We start from the raw sequence: 27,010 nt of genomic DNA on the forward strand, positions 1-27,010 counted from the left end.
TTATTGATCAGATTCGATATCATCACAGGAACTGCTGTCAGCTGCTGAGCTATTGTAAAATTGTTTGTAAATCTTCACAAGTTTCATTGCCTTATCTGCACCAAGACGATTCCTGATCTTCGACCAGAAAAATCCAAAGGTTGAAAACCATCTCTCAATTGAGGCTGAGCTAGCAGGACAGGAGTGTAGAGAAGCTAGAAAGCTGCAGAAATTGGCAGAAACCTCTTTATCCCTGATTTGAGATCTAGTAACCTTTCCTTTAATGATTTTCCACCATTCTGATGGAGAGATAACCTTCAGTGATTCTGAGAACATTTGCTTGGGGAACACCTCCCTGTCCTTCAAGTTAAACTTGTATAAAAAACCCAAGAAATCAGGGTTCCTGTCCTCTAACCATTGTTCTGCAATGTTTTCATTATCATTATCAATGAAGCTTTTGTAATCATCTACATAGCGATGGTCAGTTATATAGGCCAAAATATGAAAGGGTTGTACAGCATCTTGAAATCTCTACTTTATTGCATTATAGTATATGGATAGCTCTTCATCCTTTATCAATGAATACCAGATATGAACTGCGTCAGAGAGATGACAAGAATCACTCTGAATCTTGTCTAAGGCAATCCACAATTTTTTCATTTCACTAAGAAGACGACTTGCCTCACATTTGATGGCTATATTCTCAATTATTCTTCCAATATTGGCTGGAAAATCTTCCATCTTCTCTCCATAGATCTCAATGTAGAAGTTATAATTTTTCTGGTATGTCTCAATGTAGGCAACTTGAGAGTTCCAGCGTGTTTCATTTGGCAGCTGAGGCATGCACCCATCTTTTTCCTTTAACAAACCATGGGCCATATGCACATTTCTAAAATATTTCTCAACTTCCACAACCTGTTTTAGAATTGTCGAAAAAGAATTGCAAATGTCTTTCTGTAGCATATTCATATAGTGTGCATTACAGCCATATGTTAACATATCAGGATACTCTTGCTTGATCAGCTCTTTCATTTTCTTCATTTTAGCTTCATTGTCAGTGCAGACAGCAAATACAAACTTATTATAATATTTTTTATGCTAACTATAGCTTCATTGATGATTTTGAAGCAGTATTCTGCAGTTTTTTTTTTCTGATCCTGAGTCAACTATACTGTACAGATAACTCTTTTTTCCATCATAAAATGAGTGAGCAATTATTGGGTCATTCTGAATACTAGACCATCCATCTTGACAAATTGCCAACGTGTCTTTGGTTTCCAGTTCATTCTTTTATAAAGATTTTTTTCTGAAAAATACACATTGCATCGAAATATGCAAGTTAAATATACTTAATGCTACACAAATAATAATACTGTTTGAATAAAAGTTTCTTGAGTAATTTGTAAGATAGAACACAGGCCTGACTTTGATATGGTTGATGAAAGCCACTGAGATCACTGAAAGTATATTGTAAAAAATACTAAAATTTTTTTTTCAGAAATATTTCAAAAAAATCATGTCTTTTAAAAATTTTGATTCTTATTAAATACTATATTCTGATCATATCCATATCCTCCTTTCAACAATAATTATCTTTTAATTAATCATAATTATGTTTAAATTTTTTCTGAAATAAATAAATCACAGAAAAAAAACCAAGCAAAAAGAATCCTTTAAATAAAATATTATTTTAAAAAAACCCCAAAAAAACCGGGTTTTTGGGGTTTTTTTAACTGGGTTTTTTGGGTTTTTTTTGGGTGGGTTTTTTTGGGTGGGTTTTTTTGGGTGGGTTTTTTAATGCCAACCCTGATTTGTATGCAACACTAAAATCATCTTTAAAAAACATAAGTTTTGTTGAACTACCGCATACACAGGTTCCCAATCACACCAGATCTAATTTTGATCTGTGAATGACGCTATACAGTAACAAGCTCATTTAAATTATAATCATTATTTTTTTTATTTGATCAAATAAAGTGTTGCTGTGAAATTTCTAAATAACTCTTTAGTTTTTTTTCTTCAATACTTTTTGTGAGAATGGCTTTATTTAATAATATCTTTAATTTTTATTTAACCTTTATTTAATCTTTAATCTTTAATTAATCTTTAATCTTTATTTAATCTTTAATCTTTATTTAATCTTTAATCTTTATTTAATCTTTAATCTTTAATTAATCTTTAATCTTTAATTAGTCTTTAATCTTTATAAAAATCTTAAATCTTTTTTAATCTTTAATCTTTTTTAATCTTTAATCTTTATTTAATCTTTAATCTTTAATTAATCTTTAATCTTTATTTAATCTTTAATCTTTTATTAATCTTTAATCTTTATTTAATCTTTAATCTTTATTTAATCTTTAATCTTTAATTAATCTTTAATCTTTAATTAGTCTTTAATCTTTATAAAAATCTTAAATCTTTTTTAATCTTTAATCTTTTTTAATCTTTAATCTTTATTTAATCTTTAATCTTTAATTAATCTTTAATCTTTATTTAATCTTTAATCTTTTATTAATCTTTAATCTTTATTTAATCTTTAATCTTTATTTAATCTTTAATCTTTATTTAATCTTTAATCTTTATTTAATCTTTAATCTTTATTTAATCTTTAATCTTTATTTAATCTTTAATCTTTATTTAATCTTTAATCTTTATTTAATCTTTATTGAACTCCCAAATTATGTTATTAACATTAAAAGGAGCAGAAATATGTTGAGAAAATTTTTTTTTCTACTGATAGAAAGTGGAGAACAATTTACGTGTCAAAATATTGCTGTTAGTCAGAGAAAAATGTAGAATTAGTGATAAAAAGTGCCAAAGCACCTCATATTATTTATCCCAAAACAATCTTTTTCGTTAACAGCTAGGTTGGAAGCTTGACTTCGATCTACAATATCGCAAAAGCAGTTTACAATATCGCAAAAGCAGTTTCTGTTGCGTGGGCTTTAAAAACACCATGGTTTTAAACTAACGATTTAAATTACGCAAAACGTGGTCACCAATATGTAGTTAAGTTCGACTGGGGGTATATTTGATTGATTTTTTATGTTTTTGCAGCTTAGCTTCATTCGCGAAAAAACAAGACTTCTTTTCAGACATCTTTGAAACATACTAAGAAAGTGTACTTATGCGTGTCATAAAATGTAATCAATAGATTAGATTTTATAGCACACAGTACACTTTCTGAGAAGGTTTTAAAAACTCTTTTCTTAAAAAACAAAACGTTTTATAAGATTGGGGTTCATCATTTAATTAGTAATAATCATTTAATTTGTATCATCAGTAAATGTTATTGCTTAACCCTTAAACCGGGTTAAGCAATAACATTTACTGACGTTTGTAAATTTGATTATAGCGAGCATAACTTTGTAAAATAATTGTGCCTTGTATAAACGCAAACAAAAAAATGAACAGCAAAACGCTCCAAATATTTGAAGAAGGTAAGTTTATTGGTATAAGGTAAGTTCATTGGTTCTGTGAGGGCGGTGGATTTTTATTTATTTATTTATTTTTATTTTATATTATTTTAATACTTTATTTTAAAGATGTGATGATTAAATGTGACAAAAGTGGTTGGTTCTATGTAAGTGTAATGGTAGCGCAGATATAGAGAGTGATAGAAAGTGAGGCAGGACTGTCAAAATCTTCTCCTCCTCCTTCTCGTCCTCCTCGTTTTTGTATTCTTCTCTCCCTTCTTTTTATAGTTTTTGGCTGTTTATCGTTGCCTTACTCATTCATCATTTATTTATCATGACAGGTTGAATTAGTCTCCATGTATACGTCTTTAGTTGTTATTTTTAACTTTTCTTCTTTTTCGCTCAATCATTTATTTGTATGACAGGTTTTTACAAGTTTTCTTTTTATTAGTCTTTGTCTCAGAAAGGTTACAGAACTTTCGAGAACTAATTAAATTAATATCATTGTATTTCTAACAGTTTTAAACATTAATGATGTGACTCACTCATTGAACATGTGTATCCACCAGGTATTTTGGTTGACTCATTCTTTTCTTCGTTCGAATGTTATAAGCTTGAGTCGGGTGAAAACTTAAGGATAATTTTTACAATTTTCTTCATCTCCCCTCCTCACACTTCTAATAGACCTTTTGAGTGCTTCTAAATGACCTTTTGAGTTCATTGCTTCTAATAGACCTTTTGAGTGGATATTTAAAATAAATTGAAACAACTTTCTACAAAGTATGTTTTTACTAAGAATTTGGTCCCGTAAAAAGCATTTTGCAATCAATATATTTTATTGGCATTTTGCAGAATAATAGATTGCCAAATAGCTATTTGTCCCTTCCTCGTGAAATACTTTGTATATTTTCTATCAACTTAAATACTGAAGTTAAAGTTTTACAGTAAGGGCTTAAAAGACGGTGGAACAGGTGTGAAAAATTCCAAAGACCCAGAAATAGTTCCATTATCTTTTGATTTCCGAAGAGCAAACCTTGCTTTTCATTAAAAGATTTTAAAAGTTCATTTAAGAGTATTTTTGTGAAATTCTATTATGAAAAAAAAATCAAAAAGAAAAAAAAAAAGAAAAAAGAAATTAAACTTAAGAAAAATTTGTTTAAATGTCAGCAGATTGTGAGACCTGAAACTGTAGCTTATTTAGCAAATAGGTAAATACGGCATTGGTCCTAAAACATGTTTGAAAAGGGCTTTGTTATACTTCTAAATAATTTTAAAAGTTGCGTTGAATGAAACTTGTATCGGAATGTTAAAAATACTAATTAAACACGTTGCGAAATAAAGTTAAATGTCTAAAATAAAAAAGAAAGAAACAATTGAGTAATGCATTCTCTCAGTTTCTTTCTCTCACACACTCTCACACTCCCACTCTCCCTTCCTCACTCGCTAAGGTTCTCTTACATTCTCTCAGTTTTTCACTCTCTCCCTTCCTCATTCTCTCAGTTTATCACTCTCTCTCAATTTCTCACTCACTCTCTCACTCTCTTTTATCTTGTAGATTTAAAGGTAAAAATTTATCAGTAAAAAAAATTAAACAGAAAAAAACATTTGAAACTTCTTCCGTTTTTATTCCTTACTTACAGTAAATTGTTGCATAACCTTCTGTTAATTTTTAAAAAACTTCGATATTGAAATATTGTTGCATAACCTTCTGTTAATTTTTAAAAAACTTCAATATTGAAATATTGTTGCATAACCTTCTGTTAATTTTTAAAAAACTTCGATATTGAAATATTGTTGCATAACCTTCTGTTAATTTTTAAAAAACTTCGATATTGAAATATTGTTGCATAACCTGTTAACCAGCAAAATATTTCAAAAAAATATTTAAGATTGGGCTCATATTTAACCAGATGCAGTATAACACGAGTACTTTTGATATAAGAAAATAAATAAAAATTCAGACTCAGAAAAACTGAAAGCTGGACTTAACTTATTATAGAAAGCTTTTGGACTAATTATGCATTAAAATATTTTCTTAAAACAACTAAAATAAAAAGTTGATGCAAGCAATTAATTTGTTGTTGATTTAATTTGGGTCAATTACTAAAAAGTTGATGCAAGCAATTAATTTGTTGTTGATTTAATTTGGGTCAATTACTAAAAAGTTGATGCAAGCAATTAATTTGTTGTTGATTTAATTTGGGTCAATTACTAAAAAGGTTTAAAACTTTTTAATTTTTAAATGTAAAAACTTATTTTGATTATAGACAAACAATTGCCTGCTAAGCAGCCAGAATTTATTGTTATTGGTGCAACATTGCCTCGCACTGGAACTCTTTCATTAATGGTCGCTTTGCGAATTCTTTTACGAGGAAAGGTCACGCATATGTGTTATATAAATCACTATGAGAAGGAGTGGGAGAGAATCTACAGTGGAAAAGCAACTGATGGAGAATTTAAACAATTTTTCTTAGAGAACGGATTTCTAGCCGGGGTTGATTCCCCATTTTGCTTCCATTACAAACAAGCATTACGAGCCTACCCAAATGCTAAAGTGATTTTAAGCACCCGAGATCCATTGGAATGGCGTCAATCGGTGAAAGATACAGTTTGCAGTTTGTGCAGCATGCACAAGACGTTTCCTCTTAAAATTTTCAAGTTCAAGTTTTTAGATACGTTTTTATTAGCAAAGTTCTATTTTCAAAATGAGTCTAATGCACATGGGCAATTTGTGAAATCATTCAATCGAGGCGAAGAAATAGACTTTTATAAAAGTTATCAGAAAGAAGTCAAGGATATTGTACCAGCCCATAAACTACTTGAATATAATATATGTGAAGGTTGGGAACCACTTTGCAGATTTTTACAAGTTTCAATACCCAACCGCCCCTTTCCACATGTGAACGATACTAATGAATTTCAAACAATGATTCAAACAGTAAAGTTAAGAGCATGGATGCTATTAGCTGAAATAATCACATTCCCAATTTGCGTTGCTGCATTTTACTACCATGTGAACCATGGTTTGTTATCAAATTAAGCTGGCATCTTTGCTTTGAACTCTTTGAGTATTTTAAATTTTTATTTCATAACTTTAACATTAAATTAGAACTTTTTTTGATGGCCTGTTTAAAGAAATGGTCTTATAACGTAAAAATCTTGTACTACAACTGTATGCTTAATTATGATGATTTGAGTTTAAAAACTTACGGAGGTACTAACTTATTGATTCTTTGAAATTATTTCCATTAACTCATCGTGAAGTATTTTTCCTGAAGTTGTTAGTGGAACAGTAGTTTTTTTAAACCCTTAAGTATCATCAATAACTTTAAAAAAAAATATTTTAAAAGTTGATTCTATAATTGTTATTAAGAATTAAATATATAATTAAAATTTAAATCCCTTCTATTTTATCTAATAAAAATGTATATATAACTATTTTATATACTTACTTCAATTATAAGATGATCTTAACGATGATTATTTACCTTAATATGATACTTTATGTAATATATCTAAACTAATAATCAAATTCCAAATCTAAACTAATAATTAAATTCCAAATCTAAACTAATAATTAAATTCCAAATCTAAACTAATAATTAAATTCCAAATCTAAACTAATAATTAAATTCCAAATCTAAACTAATAATTAAATTCCAAAAGGAAAAACATGTTTCAACTCGCTTAAGAGATCTTTCTCCAATGGCCGCGTGCATTTAAAAAACGCGCTCTTTCAAAGCCTAGTAACTAATGACGAAACGACGTTGAACATTAAACGCACAGTGGTCCGTTTGGGCTGTTTTGCGGACAAATTTATATAACTATTTGAAGGCAGGTCAAAATTGCCTCAGATTTATATTATAAAGTTGCGGCCTATGTGTTAACATCAGGGTAGCAATCGTGCAAAAAATGGGGTGCTGATCCGCCCAGGGCGTCACTTTTTTATGGGTGTTAAAAAAAAAAAAAAAAAAATCCTTCTTTCTAGTTTTTAAATTTCCTAACAGCACTACCTCCTTCCTTTACTTGCTTGTATTTTTCATAAAGGAGCGGCGAAAACCATTTTCCAACCCCTGCGATTACTGTGTATGCAGCCTAAATTTTTACGCCGAATCAAACTTTTTAATTATGTAATTTTGTAAACCATAAAAAATGATTTGTATTTACAAAATAAAAATATTGTATAGTATTTTATTTATGTTGCGTAGTTATAACTACAACTATTCATGCAAGCTATAGCTTGCATTAAACACAGGAATTAGGTAATGACATTCATCACTGAATTAAAACTTCCTATTTACGAATTCTAGCAATAGTTTATATTGAATTAAAACCCTCAAAAATTAACATTAAAAGCCATATATAACAATTAACAAAAAAAACTGTTTAACCACATTTTCGTCGCCAAATGGGTTAAAGCTTTTTAAAATAAAATTATTCAATTCAGAATAAGAACAAACATTAAACACTGAACACGATAAAAACAATTTAGTAAAAGTATATTACTTTGTTTCTGGTAATTTCTCCGTTCAATATGGTTCTCTATACAGAACAAGAAGTTTTTTACTTTTACTTTTAAACTCTAATGCAGATGGAAACAACTTAATATGGGAACAAATATCTCCAAACTCAGATTTTTCACAGAGGCCTCTTATGCTTCAAATGGGAAAAGAATCACGTGAGAATGCACAATCTTTAACCGTTTTTAATGCGGATATAAAAACAATGAAGGAGGAAGGTTTCATTATTATCTTCAACGGACAATATTTGAATATTAAAGTAAACATTGTTGCAGACAGTTTTGACAGAAAAGCATCAAATATATTTCAGGGCCTTGGAGGTGCTTACTGTGATCTTTGTGATTTATCTAAGGAACAATGTGAAGATATATGTACAATTGAACAGGGATTCGTTATAAATAGAGACATCGAAACCATGGAGCAGATATTTTTGGATTTAGTTCAAGAAGACGGCTCTTTAACTAAAAAGTCAAAGGATTATGATGTTCGCCATGGACAAACAGCAAGTCCAATAGCTGGATCTAACGTAAGGTCTGTACAAGTACTCCATGCATTACTCCGTGGATTTGACCACTTTATGAAAGTTGTGGTTCATTTATCTGCAGGAGTTCACGCATGGACAGAGTCTAAGACAGCCAGTACTACGCACTTCCTTGAAATAGAGAAAAAAAATATACAGGAGTTAATTGGAAAAAAAACAGGTATCAAGTGGGATTTTGCAGATTCATCAGGTCAAGGGGGTAGTACTACAACTGGCAACGTTGCTAGAAATCTTCTTTATAATGAGAAAAATAGAAAACTGATTACTGACTACATTTCAAATAAACATGCCAGAATGTTAGCAGAGCAGTACGGTTTCTTGTTGTCTAATATTATTCGTGCTATGTCATCTAGTCAGAAAATTAACATAAAAAAATATAGAGATATATGTAAGGAGACAAACATTCTTCTTCGACAAGAAATGCCCTGGGTTAGTTTGACACCGACTATTCATAAGTTATTAGGACATACTTGGGAGCTTATTGAGTTAAATAATGATACAGGACTTAAATCATGGAGCGAGGAAGGCATGGAGGCCAACAACAAACAACTTAGAATATTTAGAGAAAAACTATCAAGAAAAACAAATCAGTTGCAGAACTTGGAAGATTGTTTTAAAAGACTCTGGGTGGGCTCTGACCCTTTAGTTACCGAGCAAAGGAACAAAGGTCGATTACAATGCAAATTGTGTAGTGAGATAGGGCATAGTAAAAAAACATGTTTCAAAGTACATGAAAATGACATTGTTAATACTTTGTTTATGTAAAATAAAAAAATTAAACTTGAGCGTTTGCTATTTTTTTAGTCTTTTTAAAAGTTTAGATAAAATAACTTGTGCATTATGCTTAAAGAAACAATTAAACATAGTTTTTATAACCACAAATAACTTAAAAACCGGGTGTTTGGTAAATATATGTGGCATACCAAAACAATGGCAACAGTATGAAGTTTCTAAATAATATATGGTTTAGTATTACCAAATTTCCGGTTTTTGAGATATTTGAGGAAGTATACAAAATTTAAGAGATTTTTTTTTGCAGAAACTGACTTTTGCATTAAATTTTTTTAAAAGAAATGAAATTTTTTTATTAATAACGTTAAAAAAAAAAAAAGGAGTTAATACTTTTATTTTGTTCATTCAATTTCGTGAGAAATGAAATATTTTTTTAAATTTTTGTTTATAAATCTGCTGCATATAATTAAAATTAGAAAATGTATGTGAAAAATCTAACTCTGCGGTGTGAACGTTTTTTTAACATGTTTTTTAAAACTTTGAAAGGTTGTCATTTCTTAACCAGGCATGATAATCACCTCTAGTCTTTTCCATTTAAGTCGAATTTTATTGTAGTTTCAAAAAATCATAAAAAAATTTTAGTCCAGAAATATAGATTTTTTCATTTTGTCCACCATTTGGACCACTGTGAAACGTTTCTGTACTGTAATTATATTAAGATTTTTAAAATGTCAAAAATCTCACCCCCTAAATTTACATTCGTTTAGGATCTGTAAACATTGGGGTCTACTTGAAACATCTTTTCCCAAAAAGAATTAAAACAAATTATCTCCTCTTTAAGTTTGCGACGTTTTATTTAGACGTTTCAATTCAGAAATTTCTTTATTTCATGATTTTATGAAAATTTTAAGATTATTATCCATTTATTATACATTTAGCAAAATATTTTCTGAACCGGGTTTTTTTAAAAACCATTAAAGAAGTTGAAATTTTAAGTTGCCAATTTTAATGCTATAAATATGAAGCTAAAGAGTATTGTGTGGGGGTGGGGGGTGGGGGTAGGGGTGGAGGTAGGGGTGGAGGGGAAACAAAAGAAGTTATAAGTTTTAACTTTTTCTTGACTCAAAAGTATTGTGGTTTAGAAATACACATTAACTTGTAGTGGACTTTACTTTGGCATAGCTCGTTTTAATTTTTTCTGCTGAACGACCAAGTACTTGATTTGATATTCCATTTTCTTAGGCTGTTTCCAACTAAAAGAGAAGATTATTCATATTCCAAGAAATCAAGTATGTATTAATGAACGTGTAAAGAAAATGTACAGAACCAATTTAAGACCTCTAGATAAATTTAATTATGGATTGTCGATGATGAAGAACAAACAAAAACCAAAAGGAACTCCTTCTTTCGCTCTCTTTCCTTTTTAAAATATTCTTCATTTTTTTAAATATTCTTCTTTTTTCTTTAACCAACATAAATATTCCTCCTGTCTGTGTGAATGACGCTTTTCCACATTATATTATTTAGTTCTAAAGTTAAATAAGAAAAACAAAACGAAGAAAATTCATAAAACAAACATCAAACAAACTCAAACAGTAAAAAGCTCTAAAAAGAACTAAAAAAAAGGAAGTTAAATTTTTTTGTCACGGAACCACAGGAATTCTTGTCACGGACATTTTATCACCATAATAAAAGTTTTTCATATTTTTAAACTTTGTTTTGAGCCATAAAACCTTGATCGAGTCAAAATATAAAACTTTGGAGAATTTCAGAAAGATATTACTTATATGGTCCATTAGAGAAAAGTTTTTATTTCAAATTTGTCACGGAAGGATTCGTATTTTTCTAAAAAACGTGTTATGTATTTTCTATCTTCGTCATCAAGGCTTAGAAAAAGGTAAACCTTTATTCAGAAACACACCCTACTTAGGTCTGCTTAAAAACATTGGGGAATGTTTTAAAAACTTTAGATCTGTTCTACATCTTCCACATTCAGCTTTTTCTGTTTGCCCTTCCGTGATCACGGTGATTTAAGCGTAGGATGTTATTGTGAGCATGCGCATTAAATTACACCATATAAAAAATTTAAAAAAATGGCGGAGCAGTTTTTCCGTAAAAACTTAAAACTTTAGTGATTGATTTCCTTTCTAAATGTCTATTTAGTCTTCGCAATCAAAAAAATAAAAAGTTTTTAAATTATATAATTGATAACCTCTTTATTAAATTTAAAAAAATAATAATAATAAGTCGTAAAGTAAGAGATTTTTTTGTTTAAAATAATTAAGTTTTTAGGTGAAAAAAAAACAGCATCCCCTCAATTATTTAAAGAATATCTTGCGACTGAAAATTTTTTGGATAAAAACTAAAACATATTCTTATTCTCGATACTTTAAGGAAAAATTTTATGTTAATCATTTTCACCAGTCATTTTTTTAAATCGAGATAATTTATATAACGTTGAGCAAAAATTATTTTATTTTTTTGACTAAAAAAAATGTAAGGTTAGCTTATTTATGCTTAAGGGTTAAAATCAATAAGGTCAATTTGAAAATGAAATTTAAATTAGGATTTTGTTTTTCTTTTAAACTTTTAAAATTTATAACAAATTTTCAACTAATTTTAAAATTCTTTTACAAAAATATATGTAAAATTTTATAAACTCATTTTTCTTTTTTTTACAATTGGCTTTATATCTTTTGCTTTAGGATGATTTCTTAAAAAATGTTCTTTAACAGTGCTTTCTAGCCGACTACAAACCTTCATATGCCAGAATAATCTATTAAGATAGTTGAATTCGGCGTGTAAACTTTCATCACCTTGTTCACCATACACACCAATTCCTAATCTCCATTTTTCAATAAACTGATATACATGGTTTTCAAGTAAATGCATTTTAGGTGTTACAGAAGCATCTGGCCATGTAAATCAATAAAATTTCATGAGTTTTTTGATTGCTAAATCTAAAAAATTGACGAGATTTTTCGTTATACAATACATAAAGAAAAATAATACTCAATAATATCATACTGTAAAAGTAACAAGAGGTAGTTTAGGTATTATAATTTACAATCAAGAGAAATATTTACAAGAGTAAAATCGAAAAAGTTAGTTATATATTTACCAAGCTCCTGAATATCATTATCTTTGAAATAGTGTGAACTATTCATAATATTATGACACTTAGAATAATATGAAAATAACTTTTTAAATTTCTGGCTCACATCAATAGATTGTAAGTGAACACCAGTATCTACAAATCCAAGGTCTACAACTAGCTTTGGAATCGAATTGCATAACTCAAGCAATAGTTGATGCTATAAATAAAAATATCAAAAAAATTCAAATCAATTCATAAATCAAGGCATTGTTAGCATTGAGCTTTAAATATATTATTTTATGCAATACACTTTTTTATTATATATAATAAAACAGGTTATTTTATATACACACACACACACACACACACACACACACACACACACACAGATATATATATATATATATATATATATATATATATATATATATATATATATATATATATCAATATATATATATATATATATATATATATATATATATATATATATATATATATATATATATATATATATATATATATATATATATATATATATACATACTTATTTTATACAAATTAGTATAAAGATTAACTTTTATTTTTCTAGTAATTTATAAATTTAAGTGTTTATTAAAAATATCTCAAATTAATGAGTTATTACTTTTCCATAAGATTTAGTAGGTTTTCTATATTTTGAGGTTGGTCATTGATATATGCCCAAGGAGCTAGTTTAATTTCAACAACATCATTATCATTCTCACTTTGAAATGTAAATGGTCCATCTAAAGCAACTAAATCATTTCCAGCCCATTCCTTTGCAACAACTCTTTGTATGTTGTTTCGAGCAGTTTTAATATTTTTCGAATTTAACCACCTAGAATAATAATATACAAGCAATAAGTTTTGCAATTATAAAAAATTGTAAAAATGAACTACAAGTCCTCAAATAAAAAACAAAATTACAAAAAGTATTTTAAGTTCCATATTTATATTTACCCAGCCATAGTTTTCAATTTATTCCAAGGAATATCCATATCAGCTTTTAAAGCAAACATTTCTTCTGCATTTAAATCCACTCTTCCAATATTGGCTTTATTTAAAATTTTATTTGCTTCATCATTATCATATGACTTTAACATTACAGCTGTTTGACAGATTTTAGAGTCCTTAGAACTACCAGCTGTATGGTTGAATTATATAATTCCTTTTCTTAGAGTGCTGTTACTACAGTTTGCGCTATCTTTATTAGCTTTGGGAGCAAAAACAAAACAAAGTGGCTGTAAATTAAACAAAACTTTACTTCAAATAGAAAATAAAATAATATTTTATATATATATTTTTTTTATAAGTTATATTTAATATTAAAAAAACTAAATCAAACTAGTTTACTCTTGCTTAAAATATAGATTGCATTAAAATGATGTAATAAAGTTTAAATACTACTACAATTCTAATAATTATAATTATATCTAGCATAATAGAAAAGTAAACACTATTTAACTTGCTATAAAGTAAAAACATATTTCTTACCCTAGGCCCACCTGATGAAAAATCTATTGTAGATGTTCTGGACTGATTCAACTTTTTTTTAATGATATGTAAAACAGCATCATTGGCTTCTCGTGGGATTTCACTTGTGTCAGTGATTTGGTAAAAACTGTTTATACTAACTAATTGGTCGTTTTCATCTATGGTGCTATTTGATATTTTTCTGCAGCCATGATTTTCAAAATTTTTGTCTTTCAAAAAGTTTGTTTTAAAAGTTTTTCTGCAGCCATGATTTTCAAAATTTTTGTCTTTCAAAAAGTTAGTTTTACATAATGGACAATTTGATTTTCTAATTTATCTTTAACATTTGATAAAATGCACAAGCTATAGAATGATTGTTGACAGTTCTTTAGCATGACAGGCTGATTCATAACTTCCCCACAAATCTTACAAATGCATAAAACTGTATGTGGATTTAGTTCATGGTTTAGTTCTGTTAAAATTTTTTTATCTTCTTGTATAGGCAATGAATCAAGAAATGATTTTATATGAAATTTTGTCAATTTTTTACCCTTTCCTGGTTGCCCAACATTAGATAGAGGTTTTGGACCAGGAATACCAAAAATACATTTGCATTCAACTGTTGGACATTTTACCCAAATTTTTGGAGCTTTGAAAACTTTACTGCCTCTATTTTCGATGTTTCTAAGAGAAGTATAACACTTCATGCACATTTTCTCTGGATGACTACAGTCAGAATCTTCTGATACATTTATTCCTAAAGCTTTATAAATTCGATCTATTTTACTGTCAGTTTTTAAACTGTCTTTTCCTAAAAGGTTTCCACATATTCTACATGATCTGGAAAGTTTTTGTTGGTGATTACTCGCCATATTTTACGGAGTTTTTTTCGTGAAACTTTCCCTATTCAAAAACACTATACTTTCTTATAAAAAAATGACTGGTAATAGGGATTTTTTTTTTTGAAAAGATAAAAAGAAGGAGTATTGTTTTTAACTTACCAAAATCTTACAAAAATTTCAGTTCTTCTAAAATGTAAATGAATAAAATGTGTTAATTTCGCTAAAAACAAAGCTTTGTTGATCCCAACAAAGCAACTTTACTACTTCAAATTCTAATAATTACAATACTCAATCAAGTTCATTTGTGATCGGTTTTGCTTTATTTACAAGATCAAGCTTAACAACAACAAAAAAACATAAGCAAACGGGCAAACTAGTGAGCACAGTAAAATGAAAGCTTAACACTTTTAATTAAAATAATGATATTTATATATTTGCAGCTAACGCATGCGCATAATAAAATCCCAAGTTTTAATAAGTATTGAATCACCGTGTGATACCATAAATTAGGTACGTGTGTAAAAATTTCAAACCATTTATTTATTCAAGTTTTATATATGGTTCGAAAGAGCTCTGAATTTGTAATGAAATGGTGAAAACTTTATGAAAAAAAAATCATTACAAAAAAAGTTATGCTCATTTAAGTAACATTATTTTTATGAAGCATTGCTTAAGAAAAATGCAACTTTTGTATAAAACTCGCGTTCGGCTAACGGCAGCTTTGTAATAGTATCATTGTTAATTTGCGCATGATTTTGCATAGTGAAACGTGCAAAACGATTAAAAAACGTAACTAAAAAAGTTTCGAATTAAAAAAACAAAGTATTTTTAATGATTAAAACGTAATAGTAAAATTTATGATAAAATTTTATAAAACATGCATAAAAAAATATCGCGTTTTTTTGCAATATTTAAAATAATTATATATATATATATATATATATATATATATATATATATATATATATATATATATATATATATATATATATATATATATATATATATATATATTTATGGAGGTGATCTTTAAATACATTAAAAGCCTCAGCGTTTTCGGGTATGTGGACATAAATATTTTTTGATGAAATTTGGCAGGGACATAGAAAATAGATCTATACAGTTGCCTGTAAAACTTTAAATATGTACCAACATGTCTTCAATATTAATGCAGTGCCAGAACAGGAACACAATTTTAAATAGCAATAAAAAAAACTGAAAAATTTATTGCACGTAAAAAAAACCATAATTTATTCAACATAAAACATTCTACTTTTTTTAATAGTCTAAACTGATATAAAATTCTAAAAAAAAAGACAAATATATACATCATTACCACACCGACTTCGAGCACGCTGTGAAAAAAAAGGTCACAGTTTTTGTCTTTAAAATCGGTGCCGTAAAAACCCAGATACGCACGTACCTACCACTGATCTCAAAATATAACTGGATAGCGTATACCAAAAAATTTTTTGAAGCCAGGTTTGGCCTCCCAAGATGGCGGCGGAATTAAGGAATGGTGATATGAAAATTAAAAAACTGATGATAATCAAGTTTTATATCTTAAGCTCAAATATTGATAAATATGTAATCTTCTAATAAAAATCTAGTTTTTTTGTTTAACATAAGATTTTTTTCATAAAAATAACGGAATATTACATATTTACATAAATTTCAAATATAAATATTTTTTTATTTAACAAAACATATTCTTACAAAAAGTTGCTCTATATTAACTTTCTGTTTTTCGTTTTTTAGAATAAATATAATAAAATAAAAATTCTCAATAAAACTAAGTACAAATTTTAATTTTAATTTGCTTAAATTAAGTTTGTTTAATAAAAGTAAAGAAAAAGTATTAGTTTGCTTATGCAGAAATCTCAAGTTTCAAATAGTTAGCATTTGTTATATAATTTATATACCTTTTAGTTCTTAACTACCCAATGCTGTGTGCTAGAAGGTTAATAACACAACAGCATGGTAGGCAGCTGATTTTATTTTTAAGATAAAATGTTTTTTAGGCATTAGTTCATCAAATAGGCACTAAAAAAATTATAAATGCTGCATGAACTATTAGCTGAGCTCTGTGATTACACACAACTCAGAGGTTCCTTCTAGAGTTATTATATACATATATATATATATATATATATATATATATATATATATATATATATATATATATATATATATATATATATATATATATATATATTTTACCCAGGTGATAAAGATATATTTTTGCATAGTTTTTTGAAATAAGTTTAATCAGTGCAAATAAATGGTTATCAGTTATAGCTGAGTCAAACATATGAGAAGTTTGTTCATTAAATATTTTTGAGCAATCAACTGAATTCAAAACAGCACTAGAAATGCCATTTTGAATTCCTATTTCATTTGGAAGGTGGCCATTTATTGAGGCAAGCAACCTTTGGAAACATCTTTCAGTTTCTTTGCATATGATAGCAACACTTTTAGTTGGTTTAATTAAACCTCCTCTGTCTTTGAATTTTAAAAAACTGGTTTGTTTGAAATGATAAGAAAGTACTAATGCATTCCAACATTTAGTGCAGATAGTTTATTGTAAATTTACGTATCAAAAATTTTTCGATAAGATACATAATGTTGATAATGTTTGATAACATACAAAATATATGTCGTCAAAACATTCCCTTAATGATTTGTTTTGAATAACAAGTTAAAAACAATTGACTCAATTATTGAGAGCTGAAATATTACAAAGAATATATATAAGTAGAATAACATATATTAGAAAATAATATTTTGTACTTAATATTTTTATTAAATACTATATCCATTAATTACATATATGTATTAAACAATCCTAGAAGGAACCCCTGAGTTGTGTGTACTCACAGCACTCAGCTAATAGTTCATGCAGCATGTACATATCTGGTATCTTGCTACAAAAATTGAAAATATAAAATTTGTCAAAATTGTAAGTAGACACCACTGCCGCTTACCATACAGTCATGTTATCAACCTTCTAGCACACTGCATTGGGTAACTAAGAACTAAAAGGTACATAGATTATGCATAAATATTATTTAATCGTAAAGTATATCGAATATTTTGTACCTTAGTATCAAAATAATTACTTTAATCATCTGATTTTTTTTTGAAAATCATTTCATTTCGTTAAAGTCGTTAAAACTTTATTTCATAGTCTAGTTTTTCTTTCAAAACTCTATTTATTTTCTTTAATATTTCTGTAAAAAGCCTTATAAAATGTACATAGATCACCGCTAAGAGCTCCGATCGCCGCCATCTTGGGAGGCCAATTTTGGCTTCAATTTTTGTTGAAAAAGGTAATTGAATACGCTATCCAGTTATATTTTGAGATCAGTGGTACCTACATTAAAGGTTTACATAAAAGACTTGGTATGAGCAAACTTTCATCAAGTGATAATGTAAACTTTTAATAAAAGCTTAGAATAGTGAATTTGGCCATTCTGCATATAAAAAATGTAATTTTATGGTTAGAACCTGCATTTTCATGATTTATGTCGCCACTTTTTAACCTGCTCTTTTAGCAGAAGATGTTCTAAGATCAAGAAAGATTTAAAACCAGTTTGGCTATTTTTTTTTCTCTCTTCGTTCCTGATAACATCATAAGCTGATAGAAAACATCTGTTGTTTGACGCTTGAAGAGGTACTAACTTGTTTCTAAAAAAATTCATTTTATCAATTTGGTAAATTTGATTGACTTTTTTTTTTTTGTTAACCGTTACCAACATCCTTTGAATAAAATCATATAAAGCAGTTGCTTAATGGTAATTAAATTTTGATGGTTTGCAGAACATATAAAGCTTTTTTTAAAGTTTGTTTTGTCTTTTACAAAGCCAACCCTGTATACTTTACATACCGCATTATCATTTCGTAAGTAATTTTTAATTTTTTCTATTTTTACTTTTTTTTAAAGATCTATTTTTTACAACTTTTTTCTTTTGTTGTTTAATATGCCTCATACTCATGATGAGCGTCAAAAGAAGATTGCAGATGAAAGTTGGAAAAACTTGATGAAAAAGAAGTTAAAGAATCAAAAAAGAATCATTTAAAGAAATGCAAAAAGTTACCTAGAGAAAAATTTAATGAAGCTTTTAAAAATGAAACTCGGTTCAATGTCTCTTTTGCTTCAATGAAAAGTATTGATAATGCAGTAATTTATGATATTCAAGAAGGCACCAACTAGTGACCCGGGACCCAAACTCGGATCCGGGTAGTTATTTCAGGTACTACCCGAATTAAATATATCGGGTAATTATCCGAAAGTTATAAAGTACTCTTTTTTTTTAAATTGGTTAATACCCGATTTTTTTTAATACCCGATACTTGATACCCGTAGAATATCCGTAAAATACCCGTAGAAATACCCAAACAAGTAAAAATACCCAAAACAATTTAACTCAATTCATATTATTACATTGAATTACAAAAGCAAAAAAACCATATGTTTTAGAAGAGTTACGAATTTCACTAAATAACTTTTGGTTATTAACAAAATAAAAGTTTGTACCCAACCTTCCTCCTACAGCAAAGGTACAGATGAAGTTGAAATCTACAAGTTCCTTAACAGAGGAAATAAGTAACTGGTCAAATCATTATTTTAAATGTAAACTTTCCAACTAAGTTTAATGTTTTATCCAGAGTTTAATGTTTTATCCAGAGACATTTTTAGACATTTTAAATCGACATAAAATATGTCAGAAACATTTTTCTATCCACTTACTTTGACATAATTTTATGTATGAGACATTTTCTTCCGACATAAATTATGTCAGAAACATTTTTCTGTCCACTTACTTTGATATAACTTCATGTCTAAGACATTTTCTGCCGACAAAAATTACGTCAGAAATACTTTCTTTTCACATATTTTGGCATAACTTTATGTCTGAGACGTTTGCTGTTTCTTATTTTAGAATAAAAAATCTTTCAACTTTATAGCTCATTTCAGATTAATTTGACGAGCAAAACAAAAGTTTTGATTTCCCCTTATTAGAATGTAAAAACTTAGTCTAAAACTTAGTTTTTATTACTAAGTGTGGTTTTCATTATATGGCGTCCTGTGCCACATTAGAATAAGTTAAGTAGAAAGAAAAGTAGAACTTTTAAAGGGACGAACCATTTACAGCATAAATTCTATGTCTGCAACATAATAAAAAATAGAAAATAATTCTTTGTCAGAGTATTTAACTCCGTTCAAGGATAGTTCGAACAATTTATGGTCGAAGCAAACCTTATTAAAAATTTAATTTTTCACCAGTGCACTATGCGTCGCGCTGATAGAAAAAAAGGAAATAGCCTTATAACTAGAGAACTGTTTAACATTTTGAAGTAATTTTTTTAACAAAGCATTAATTATGAGATATTGTTTGTTTATACATATATTTATAAAAAAAACTCCGGTCTTTTTTAAAACCGGTTTCATTCCGGTTTTTTAGTTGGTTTATCCGGACTAATTCGATTTTTGATTAAAAAGATATAAAACCGATAGTTTTTTATATTTGAAACTCTAAGTCTGATATATCAGTTTATCTTTTTTATGGGTTACAGGCATTTTTAGTCTCCAAATTATATTTTCATGTTAAATAAAAAAGTAAATAACAAGTATTTTATTATAAATAAAAGTAAAATAAATACTCCAGAGGTTCCATTCCCCTCAAATGCAGAATAAAGGTTCTGATGCTAAAATAGGTTTTTAACAATATGTGGCTATGAGAATAGCCGTTTTTTAAAAGTTTTTTATCAATTATAGCTGCATAGTTTAATAATCCTTCCTTGATTTCTTTTCCTTATATGAACCATTACTCTTTGACTTCCTAAAATTATTTAACAACAAACATTAAAATTTTAAATAGTTTTGTTATTGTAATAAATAGTATAGTTTAAGATAAACACTATTTATCATAGAAATTATCTATCAAATTCTAATTCTAATAATTATACATCCAAGAAAAAACTGTATTCACTGTAATAAATGTATATAATTGAAATATAATTAAAATTTTCATTCTAAACATGTCTCAGCAGTCCTTATGTGGAGCAACATTTAATATTTACAACAAGCCTTAAAGAACTGCACTATGCATCACTAAGTAGAAATAGGACTTTAAACACATCTTTGAGGAAAACAAAAATATGGCAAAATTAAGTCAATTTGAGGCCAATTGATGCAATTTTTCCTCAAACATAAAAGTTTGGGATTCTTATGTTTCAACTTTTCTAACAATTAGTTGTTGTTTTTTTTTTGAGCATAGAACAGTTATCAGCTTAATCTTCTTGCAGAGATGTATGAAAATACATCTCTGCAAGTAGATTTTCAACAAAATTTAGTATTAAAACTAGTATTTTCAACAAAAGAAGTTAAACATGCATGACATACTCGTGCAATTTTGTTGGCTTTGTTCCTGGCTTCAATGGCACTCTCAGACAAAGAACCTATTGAATACTTAAAATATTTAATAAAAGAAACACCATGAACGACCATTCTATGCAAAGACTGTGACATTGGAATGGTTTTTAAAAACTGATCATCAGAAATGAGACCAAATAATTTGATCATAGTGGTATTTAAATTTAAAATTCTTCCAGTCACAGATAGATTATTAAAGAATTTTTATGCAACATTTCCAGTGTTGATGTAACATTTCCCTTCCTGACAAAAGATACCCTTATTTTTAATTGTATTTTGAACAAGTGCTGGAGTTTTTTTTGTTTTCAATAAATTCTTGGCTATTTTTTGCTGGAATTTTTCTTCCTTGTTTCACTGCTGGAAGTTTGCAAGCAATATTAAAAAAACCCACTCCATGCTGCATAACCACAAATGAAGACTACAAATTCCAAATTTCAATATATTCTTTTCTACATTTTTATCTTTATTCCAAATGATTTCCAAATTAAACTCCTTAGGACTTACTTGGCATACATGACAGCACTGAGATGCTACATTCTTTAAAAGCATTTTTGATACTACAGCATTAAGTGTTTTACCATCATTCATTGTGGTATAAATAGTTGACAAACTTGAATTTATAACAAAAGTATTTTCATAAAGTGTAAACTTAATATTCTCTAAAGACAAAATTTTATTTTGTAAATGTTCAAACTTCTCTTTAATAAAACTAGCAGTCTTTTTGGAAAAACAAAACATAAGATGATGGGTTGCATCTGGACTATTTGGATTACAATTTTTCCATAGTAACTTTTTTCTACTTCGACTCTCCAACAGTACAAACACTTAAATATTCACAGTGTCTTCATCCACAACTCTCTTCATAGTTTCTGCATTCTGAAACTCAGATTGGTCACTCTGAACATCACCACCGACTTTGCAAATAATATATATGTTATCACGTTCCTCCTGTGCTAAGACTTTAATAGAATTATCTTCATCCTCTAAAAGATACTCAAACTCTCTAGAAACTGAATGTTTGATCATATTGAAGAGACTACATTTTACTTCAGTTTCTGATTATTTCACCTGCTCTGAAAATGTATGTGTTAAAAGTTGACGAAGAGTGAATGTAGCCATTTTGATAATTTAAAAAAACCCAATGATATATTATATATACTAGATGTCTAACTTCGATCCGAAATGTGAATTTCTAATTCGGGCAAAAACGTGCATTTTTAACTTTTATTTCGCACGTCGGATTGGGTAAAGTGACCAAATTTCAGCCACATTTTAAATTTAATATTTCTGTCTTGGTTTCTGCTTTATGTTTGTAAATCCGAATTTTTTGAGACTGGTATGAACTCAGCCAATAAAAAACCAACATTATTTTAGTTGGCGGGTGTTTATAATAGAAGTATTATAATAACAAATACTTATCTCAAAAAAGTACTAGCTTAGATTTAAAAGATTACGTAAGCATCCAGTTTGAAGCTTATAAACATTAAATATTTATTACTTAACGAAATGGCAATTATTTTAAACTATAAATATATTTCTTAAAAAGACAATTTTAGTTTTATAATTATGCTGAGTCATTTCTATAGATTGTATTTCTGAATTAAATGCACCTGGTAGAAAGACCTAAATCCGGCCAGGTTTTATACCTTATTCCGGCCAAGACCGAAATTAGGTTCACGAGTGTCTAAAAGTTACTCATACTTGTAAGATATTTATATTATTAGATTTTGTTCTTTTAATATAACTACTTTATGTTATATTTATATCCTAAAAGTTATCAATCTTAAATATATGGACTTATTTAGTTAAATATTTATGTAATATTTTTCAAATATGAGGACGAAGACTTAAAAATAAACAAAAGTCTAAATAATTGAATATATATTGTTTCATGTAGATTATTGCTGATAAATGAAATTATATGAGAAAATAATCTTTAATTGAAAATTTTGATAATTTATAATATAAAGTGTTCATTTTAGAATGGCTGATAATAAAAAAAATTTCATAATAAGAAACAATGTCTTCCAACTCGAGGTAAATATTTGAAATATAAAGAGGAAGTGTTACTTGAAGCTATAAACAGTGTTATTACTTCACCTAAAATGTCTGTTAGAGCTGCTGCTAAATTTTTTAAAGTACCCCGAGCAACTTTGCAGAGCAGGATAAAAGGAAAAATTGAGATTGGTGCAAAAGCAGGAAGAAAAAGTTTAATGCCACTTGATCTTGAAAAAAAGTTACTTGATTTTGCAGACAACAGAGCTAGGATGGGCATTGGTTTTGGTAAAGAGCAATTCATGGTATATGCTGGCAAGCTTGCCAGAAAATATGGATATTCTTTTAAGAATGGAAAACCATCTAATAAATGGTGGAGACTACTAAACAACTGCCATTACAAAAAAGTAACTCTTCGACAACCAGAATCAACAGCATCAGTTCGTCATCAATGTATGAATCCGATAAAGGTGGCAAATTATTTCACCGCACTTAAAGAAGTCATTAAAGACTGTCAGCCTGAAGTAATATGGAACATGGATGAGACAGGGCTGCAGCTAGACTTTAAGGCACACAAAATTGTTGCTGCAAAAGGTACTAAATATTTACATATGAGAACCAGTGGAAATCGAGAAATGATTACTTTGTTTGTGTGAATGCAGCAGGAAGAGCCTTACCACCTCATGTGATTCCAAAAGGGAAAACAGTAAAATCCCTTCAAAGTTTTCAAGTTCTAGATGCCCCTGAAGGAACCAACTGGAGTCCAAGTGAATCTGGTTGGACTAAACAAGGGATTGCAAAACTATGGTTTGAGCTTACATTTTTAAAAAACATTGGACCACAACGTCCACAAGTTTTAATTTTGGATGGCCATGATTCCCACAATTTCGTGGAGTTAATAGATATGGCCATACAAAACCAAATTGAAATTGTTGAATTACCTGCTCATACAAGCAATTGGCTTCAACCTTGCGATCGAACTGTATTTAAGCCATTCAAAGTTTCATATAATAAAGCAGCCCAGGATTTGATCACCCTGGGGTTATAATAAACAAGGCCAATTTCACAGGACTTTTAACCAAGGCCTGGAATAAAAGTATGACAAAAGCCAATATTGAATCTGGCTTTAAATCATGTGGAATCTTTCCATATAATCCTTCAATTATTCCAGCTGAAGCTTACTTGCCAAACTATGTGTATTCTGAAGACAGGTTAGTGACTAATCTCTTTGATCAAATTAAAACAATTGATAATACAACAACAGTTGAGCAGATTAATCAAATAACAGACAGCACAAAAATACTTTTACCAGATATTGAGTTGGAACAACATATAATTACCAACCCAAGATTTGCTATAGCAAATGATCATGACTATTTAGCTGAACCAATAACCGTAGTAGAAATTCCAGAACATAGAAGTGGTGGTTTAGTGGAACTAAGTATGAAAACTGTAAAACTAAAAGCTGCAAGTAATAAAGCTGCATTTACTAGTAAGTTTGAAGACAGCTTTAGGATGATGTCAGACTCTGAAATTGAACAGCCTATTGATCAGTATGAAATTGATTTTACAGTTTCAACTCCTTTAACTTCTGATTTTGTAAAAACTCGATCTTTTGCCCCAAATTTCCCTTTTAAAAATTCATCTTATCCAGGAGATGGAGATAATGATATTTTGCCATATTTAGATGCAAATTTTACAAAAACCAAAAAAGCTAAGTATGCAGACAAGTTTTTTGTGCTTACTTCTAAGGAAGCATATGAGTCACAATTAAAGCAGGTACAAAAAAAAAGCTCAAAATGAAACGGAAAAAGAAATGCGTAAATTGAAAAGACTACAAAACTTAAAAATAAAAGAAGCAAAGATATTGTCAAAAGATAATCCTAGAAAAAAACCTTCGCTATAAAAATGAACCAATAAAAGTATAAAAACAATGTGTAATTTGATTATGTTGTTATGAATTTTTGTTCTTATTGCTTAAAAAAGTCTTTTATATAGTTCACTGAATTCTTTTTTTTTTTTTAACATAAATATTATATTCTATGCAAATCTTTTAAAACAGTAGGTCAGATTATTACATTGACTTTAATTATCCTGATTTACACATAATAGGTTCTTATTTAAAATATTAAACCTAGTTTTATGTTTGGTTTTTATTTGCATTTAAAAAAAAATTTCCTTTTATTTGTTACTAACATGTAAACGTTTTTTTTTTCTTGCCTTTGGACAAGGTGGTGCAACTCATCTCCTGAAAACATATTTTTTTACAAGTTAAGGCATCCTTATTAAGTTTAAGCAAGTTTATTTATTGATTAATGCTTTTTATTAAGTTAAGCAATCATTTTCTAATTGATGTTTAAGAACATGTTCATTTTAAATTTAAACTAAATAAATCTTAAGTCCAAATTTGCTAAAACTGTTTTACTTATTGTTTATCTGTCAACCGGCTAATTTGTAGATTTAAAAAAACTATTGATACAATATTTAGTAATGCAATTAATTTTTAAGTACTTTAAATGCCAACCCATAAAAGTATTGGTAAAAAACTTGTCTTTGATATTGGCTGTAATTAGGTTAATTCCGCATACGCCTGGCTGAAATTTGGTCATAGTGGTTGTATTTTGGTCTAATTTATATACTTTTTGTTATCGTTGTTTTTTCAAACAATTTTCATTTACAATAAATGCTGTAATTATATCCTAAATGCTGAAAGATTTATCTTTCTAGAAATGCATAGTTTTCATATAGACCTTCTTGTTAATATGTCTGTAGAAACTATTTTGTAAAGATGCGGCTGGAATTTGGTCACTTTACCCTATAGTTCTTGCCCTTATTACAAATGGCGGATATAGTTTTTGCCCTTATTACAAATGGCGGATTCAATTTGTAAACAAAAAAAGCGGCTTCACTTTTTGTCCAATAAAATCCCGCAAGTTAGACATCTAGTATATATAATATATCATTGAAAAAAATCTTCGCAAGGTAAAACTGAATCAAATTTAAACTTACCGTATGTTATTGAACTACGGAATTTTCATTTACCTCACAGAATTTAGTCGGTATTTGAAGAAAACTCACAGTAGTAAAAATGATTTTTAAGCATGAGGTCACAGAGGTCGCCTCAATTTTTTTCCATGGCAGTAAAGTCGATTCGCAGTAGCTATATTTTATTCAAAAAAAGCGAGGCGACCTCTGTGACCACATGCTTAAATCAATCAATGTTTAAGAAATCAAAAAATCAGCAAAAAAATTCTATTGAAAAACCTTTTTTTTCCATTTCTTGTTTTACATTCAATTAAATACATTATTATTTTAATTTCGCATAAAAATAATATAGAAATTTAACTCTTATCATATACTTTGAAAAGATTTTAACAAAAAATGCGAGTTTTTTAAAACATTAAAAAAACCCTTAAGATGTCAAAAGTTTAAAAAAACTAAAAATAATTTTTTTTTATAGAGAATTAAAAACTGAATGCAAAAAAAAAAAAACTTAAAAAGTTTAAGTATGAAAAATCACTAAAAATTATGTACAAAATCCTATTTCCGCTAAGCGATGCATAGTGCAGCGCGGCGTTTCAGGTTAAAATAGATTAACCATAGTTCAACCGACAATTTCAAGCAGCGGTTAGAATGCAATTTTTAGCCGTAAGAAAATCTCTGGCCAAAACTTATCTTTTAATTTAAACGAACCGTTAGAATCATTTTTTGAAGAGTTGTGATCTTAACCGAAAATTTATTTCAAATAAAACAAATATCAATGATAATGTTTGGTTGTTAAATTTTTTTTTTCTCTTACACGTTTTTTAAAGAGAAAATATCCCTTTTCAGATTGTTAATGATACAACTCAAACAAATAAACTGGCAATTAAATCCCTTAGAATCAAATACTTATGTGTCTGCTCCCCTCAATCATGGCCTTATAGGATGCTTATATTTGGAAAATTGGCATTTTTTT

General features: G+C 28.3%; 2 protein-coding genes and 4 pseudogenes across 5 annotated transcripts; 3 read left to right on the forward strand and 3 right to left on the reverse strand.

Moving 5' to 3' along the window:
- Positions 1-968, reverse strand: LOC149893018 (uncharacterized; annotated as a pseudogene).
- Positions 969-2,762: 1,794 nt separating this feature from the next.
- Positions 2,763-6,600, forward strand: LOC149893019 (uncharacterized). 2 transcript variants are annotated; one of them, XM_090077543.1, is made up of 2 exons: positions 2,763-3,004; positions 5,663-6,600. In XM_090077543.1, exon 2 carries the CDS (start codon positions 5,740-5,742, stop codon positions 6,433-6,435), a length of 696 nt encoding a protein of 231 aa, XP_089933669.1. In that variant the 5' UTR covers positions 2,763-3,004; positions 5,663-5,739; the 3' UTR covers positions 6,436-6,600. The 2 variants fall into 2 exon arrangements, with proteins under 2 accessions (XP_089933669.1, XP_089933601.1); XM_090077475.1 differs by lacking the exon at positions 2,763-3,004 and adding an exon at positions 3,022-3,419.
- Positions 6,601-7,182: 582 nt separating this feature from the next.
- LOC149893020 (uncharacterized) lies at positions 7,183-9,882 on the forward strand. The gene has a single exon (XM_090076801.1). It carries the CDS (start codon positions 8,049-8,051, stop codon positions 9,219-9,221), a length of 1,173 nt encoding a protein of 390 aa, XP_089932927.1. The 5' UTR covers positions 7,183-8,048; the 3' UTR covers positions 9,222-9,882.
- A 1,862-nt stretch (positions 9,883-11,744) lies between these two features.
- Positions 11,745-12,457, reverse strand: LOC149893021 (uncharacterized; annotated as a pseudogene). The gene is made up of 2 exons (XR_016454178.1): positions 12,310-12,457; positions 11,745-12,148 (listed from the first exon to the last, which is right to left on the reverse strand). The product of XR_016454178.1 is annotated as an uncharacterized LOC149893021 (transcript).
- Positions 12,458-13,061: 604 nt separating this feature from the next.
- Positions 13,062-14,778, reverse strand: LOC149893022 (uncharacterized; annotated as a pseudogene). The gene is made up of 3 exons (XR_016454176.1): positions 13,801-14,778; positions 13,267-13,547; positions 13,062-13,144 (listed from the first exon to the last, which is right to left on the reverse strand). The product of XR_016454176.1 is annotated as an uncharacterized LOC149893022 (transcript).
- Positions 14,779-22,285: 7,507 nt separating this feature from the next.
- On the forward strand, positions 22,286-25,047 carry LOC149893023 (uncharacterized; annotated as a pseudogene).
- Positions 25,048-27,010: the final 1,963 nt, after the last annotated feature.

Source organism: Hydra viridissima, unplaced genomic scaffold (genome assembly GCF_058129835.1).
Source record: "Hydra viridissima isolate aposymbiotic clone 2 unplaced genomic scaffold, HvirCarnegie_v1 scaffold_1, whole genome shotgun sequence".
NCBI classification, from domain to species: Eukaryota; Metazoa; Cnidaria; class Hydrozoa; order Anthoathecata; family Hydridae; genus Hydra; species Hydra viridissima.

Coding starts and splice junctions, on each gene's coding strand:
- LOC149893019 (XM_090077475.1), top strand. CDS start 3,386: ATGAACAGCAAAACGCTCCAAATATTTGAAGAAG. Junction 3,420..5,662: donor GCTCCAAATATTTGAAGAAG/GTAAGTTTATTG, acceptor TTTTGATTATAG/ACAAACAATTGCCTGCTAAG.
- LOC149893020 (XM_090076801.1), top strand. CDS start 8,049: ATGCTTCAAATGGGAAAAGAATCACGTGAGAATGCACAATCTTTAACC.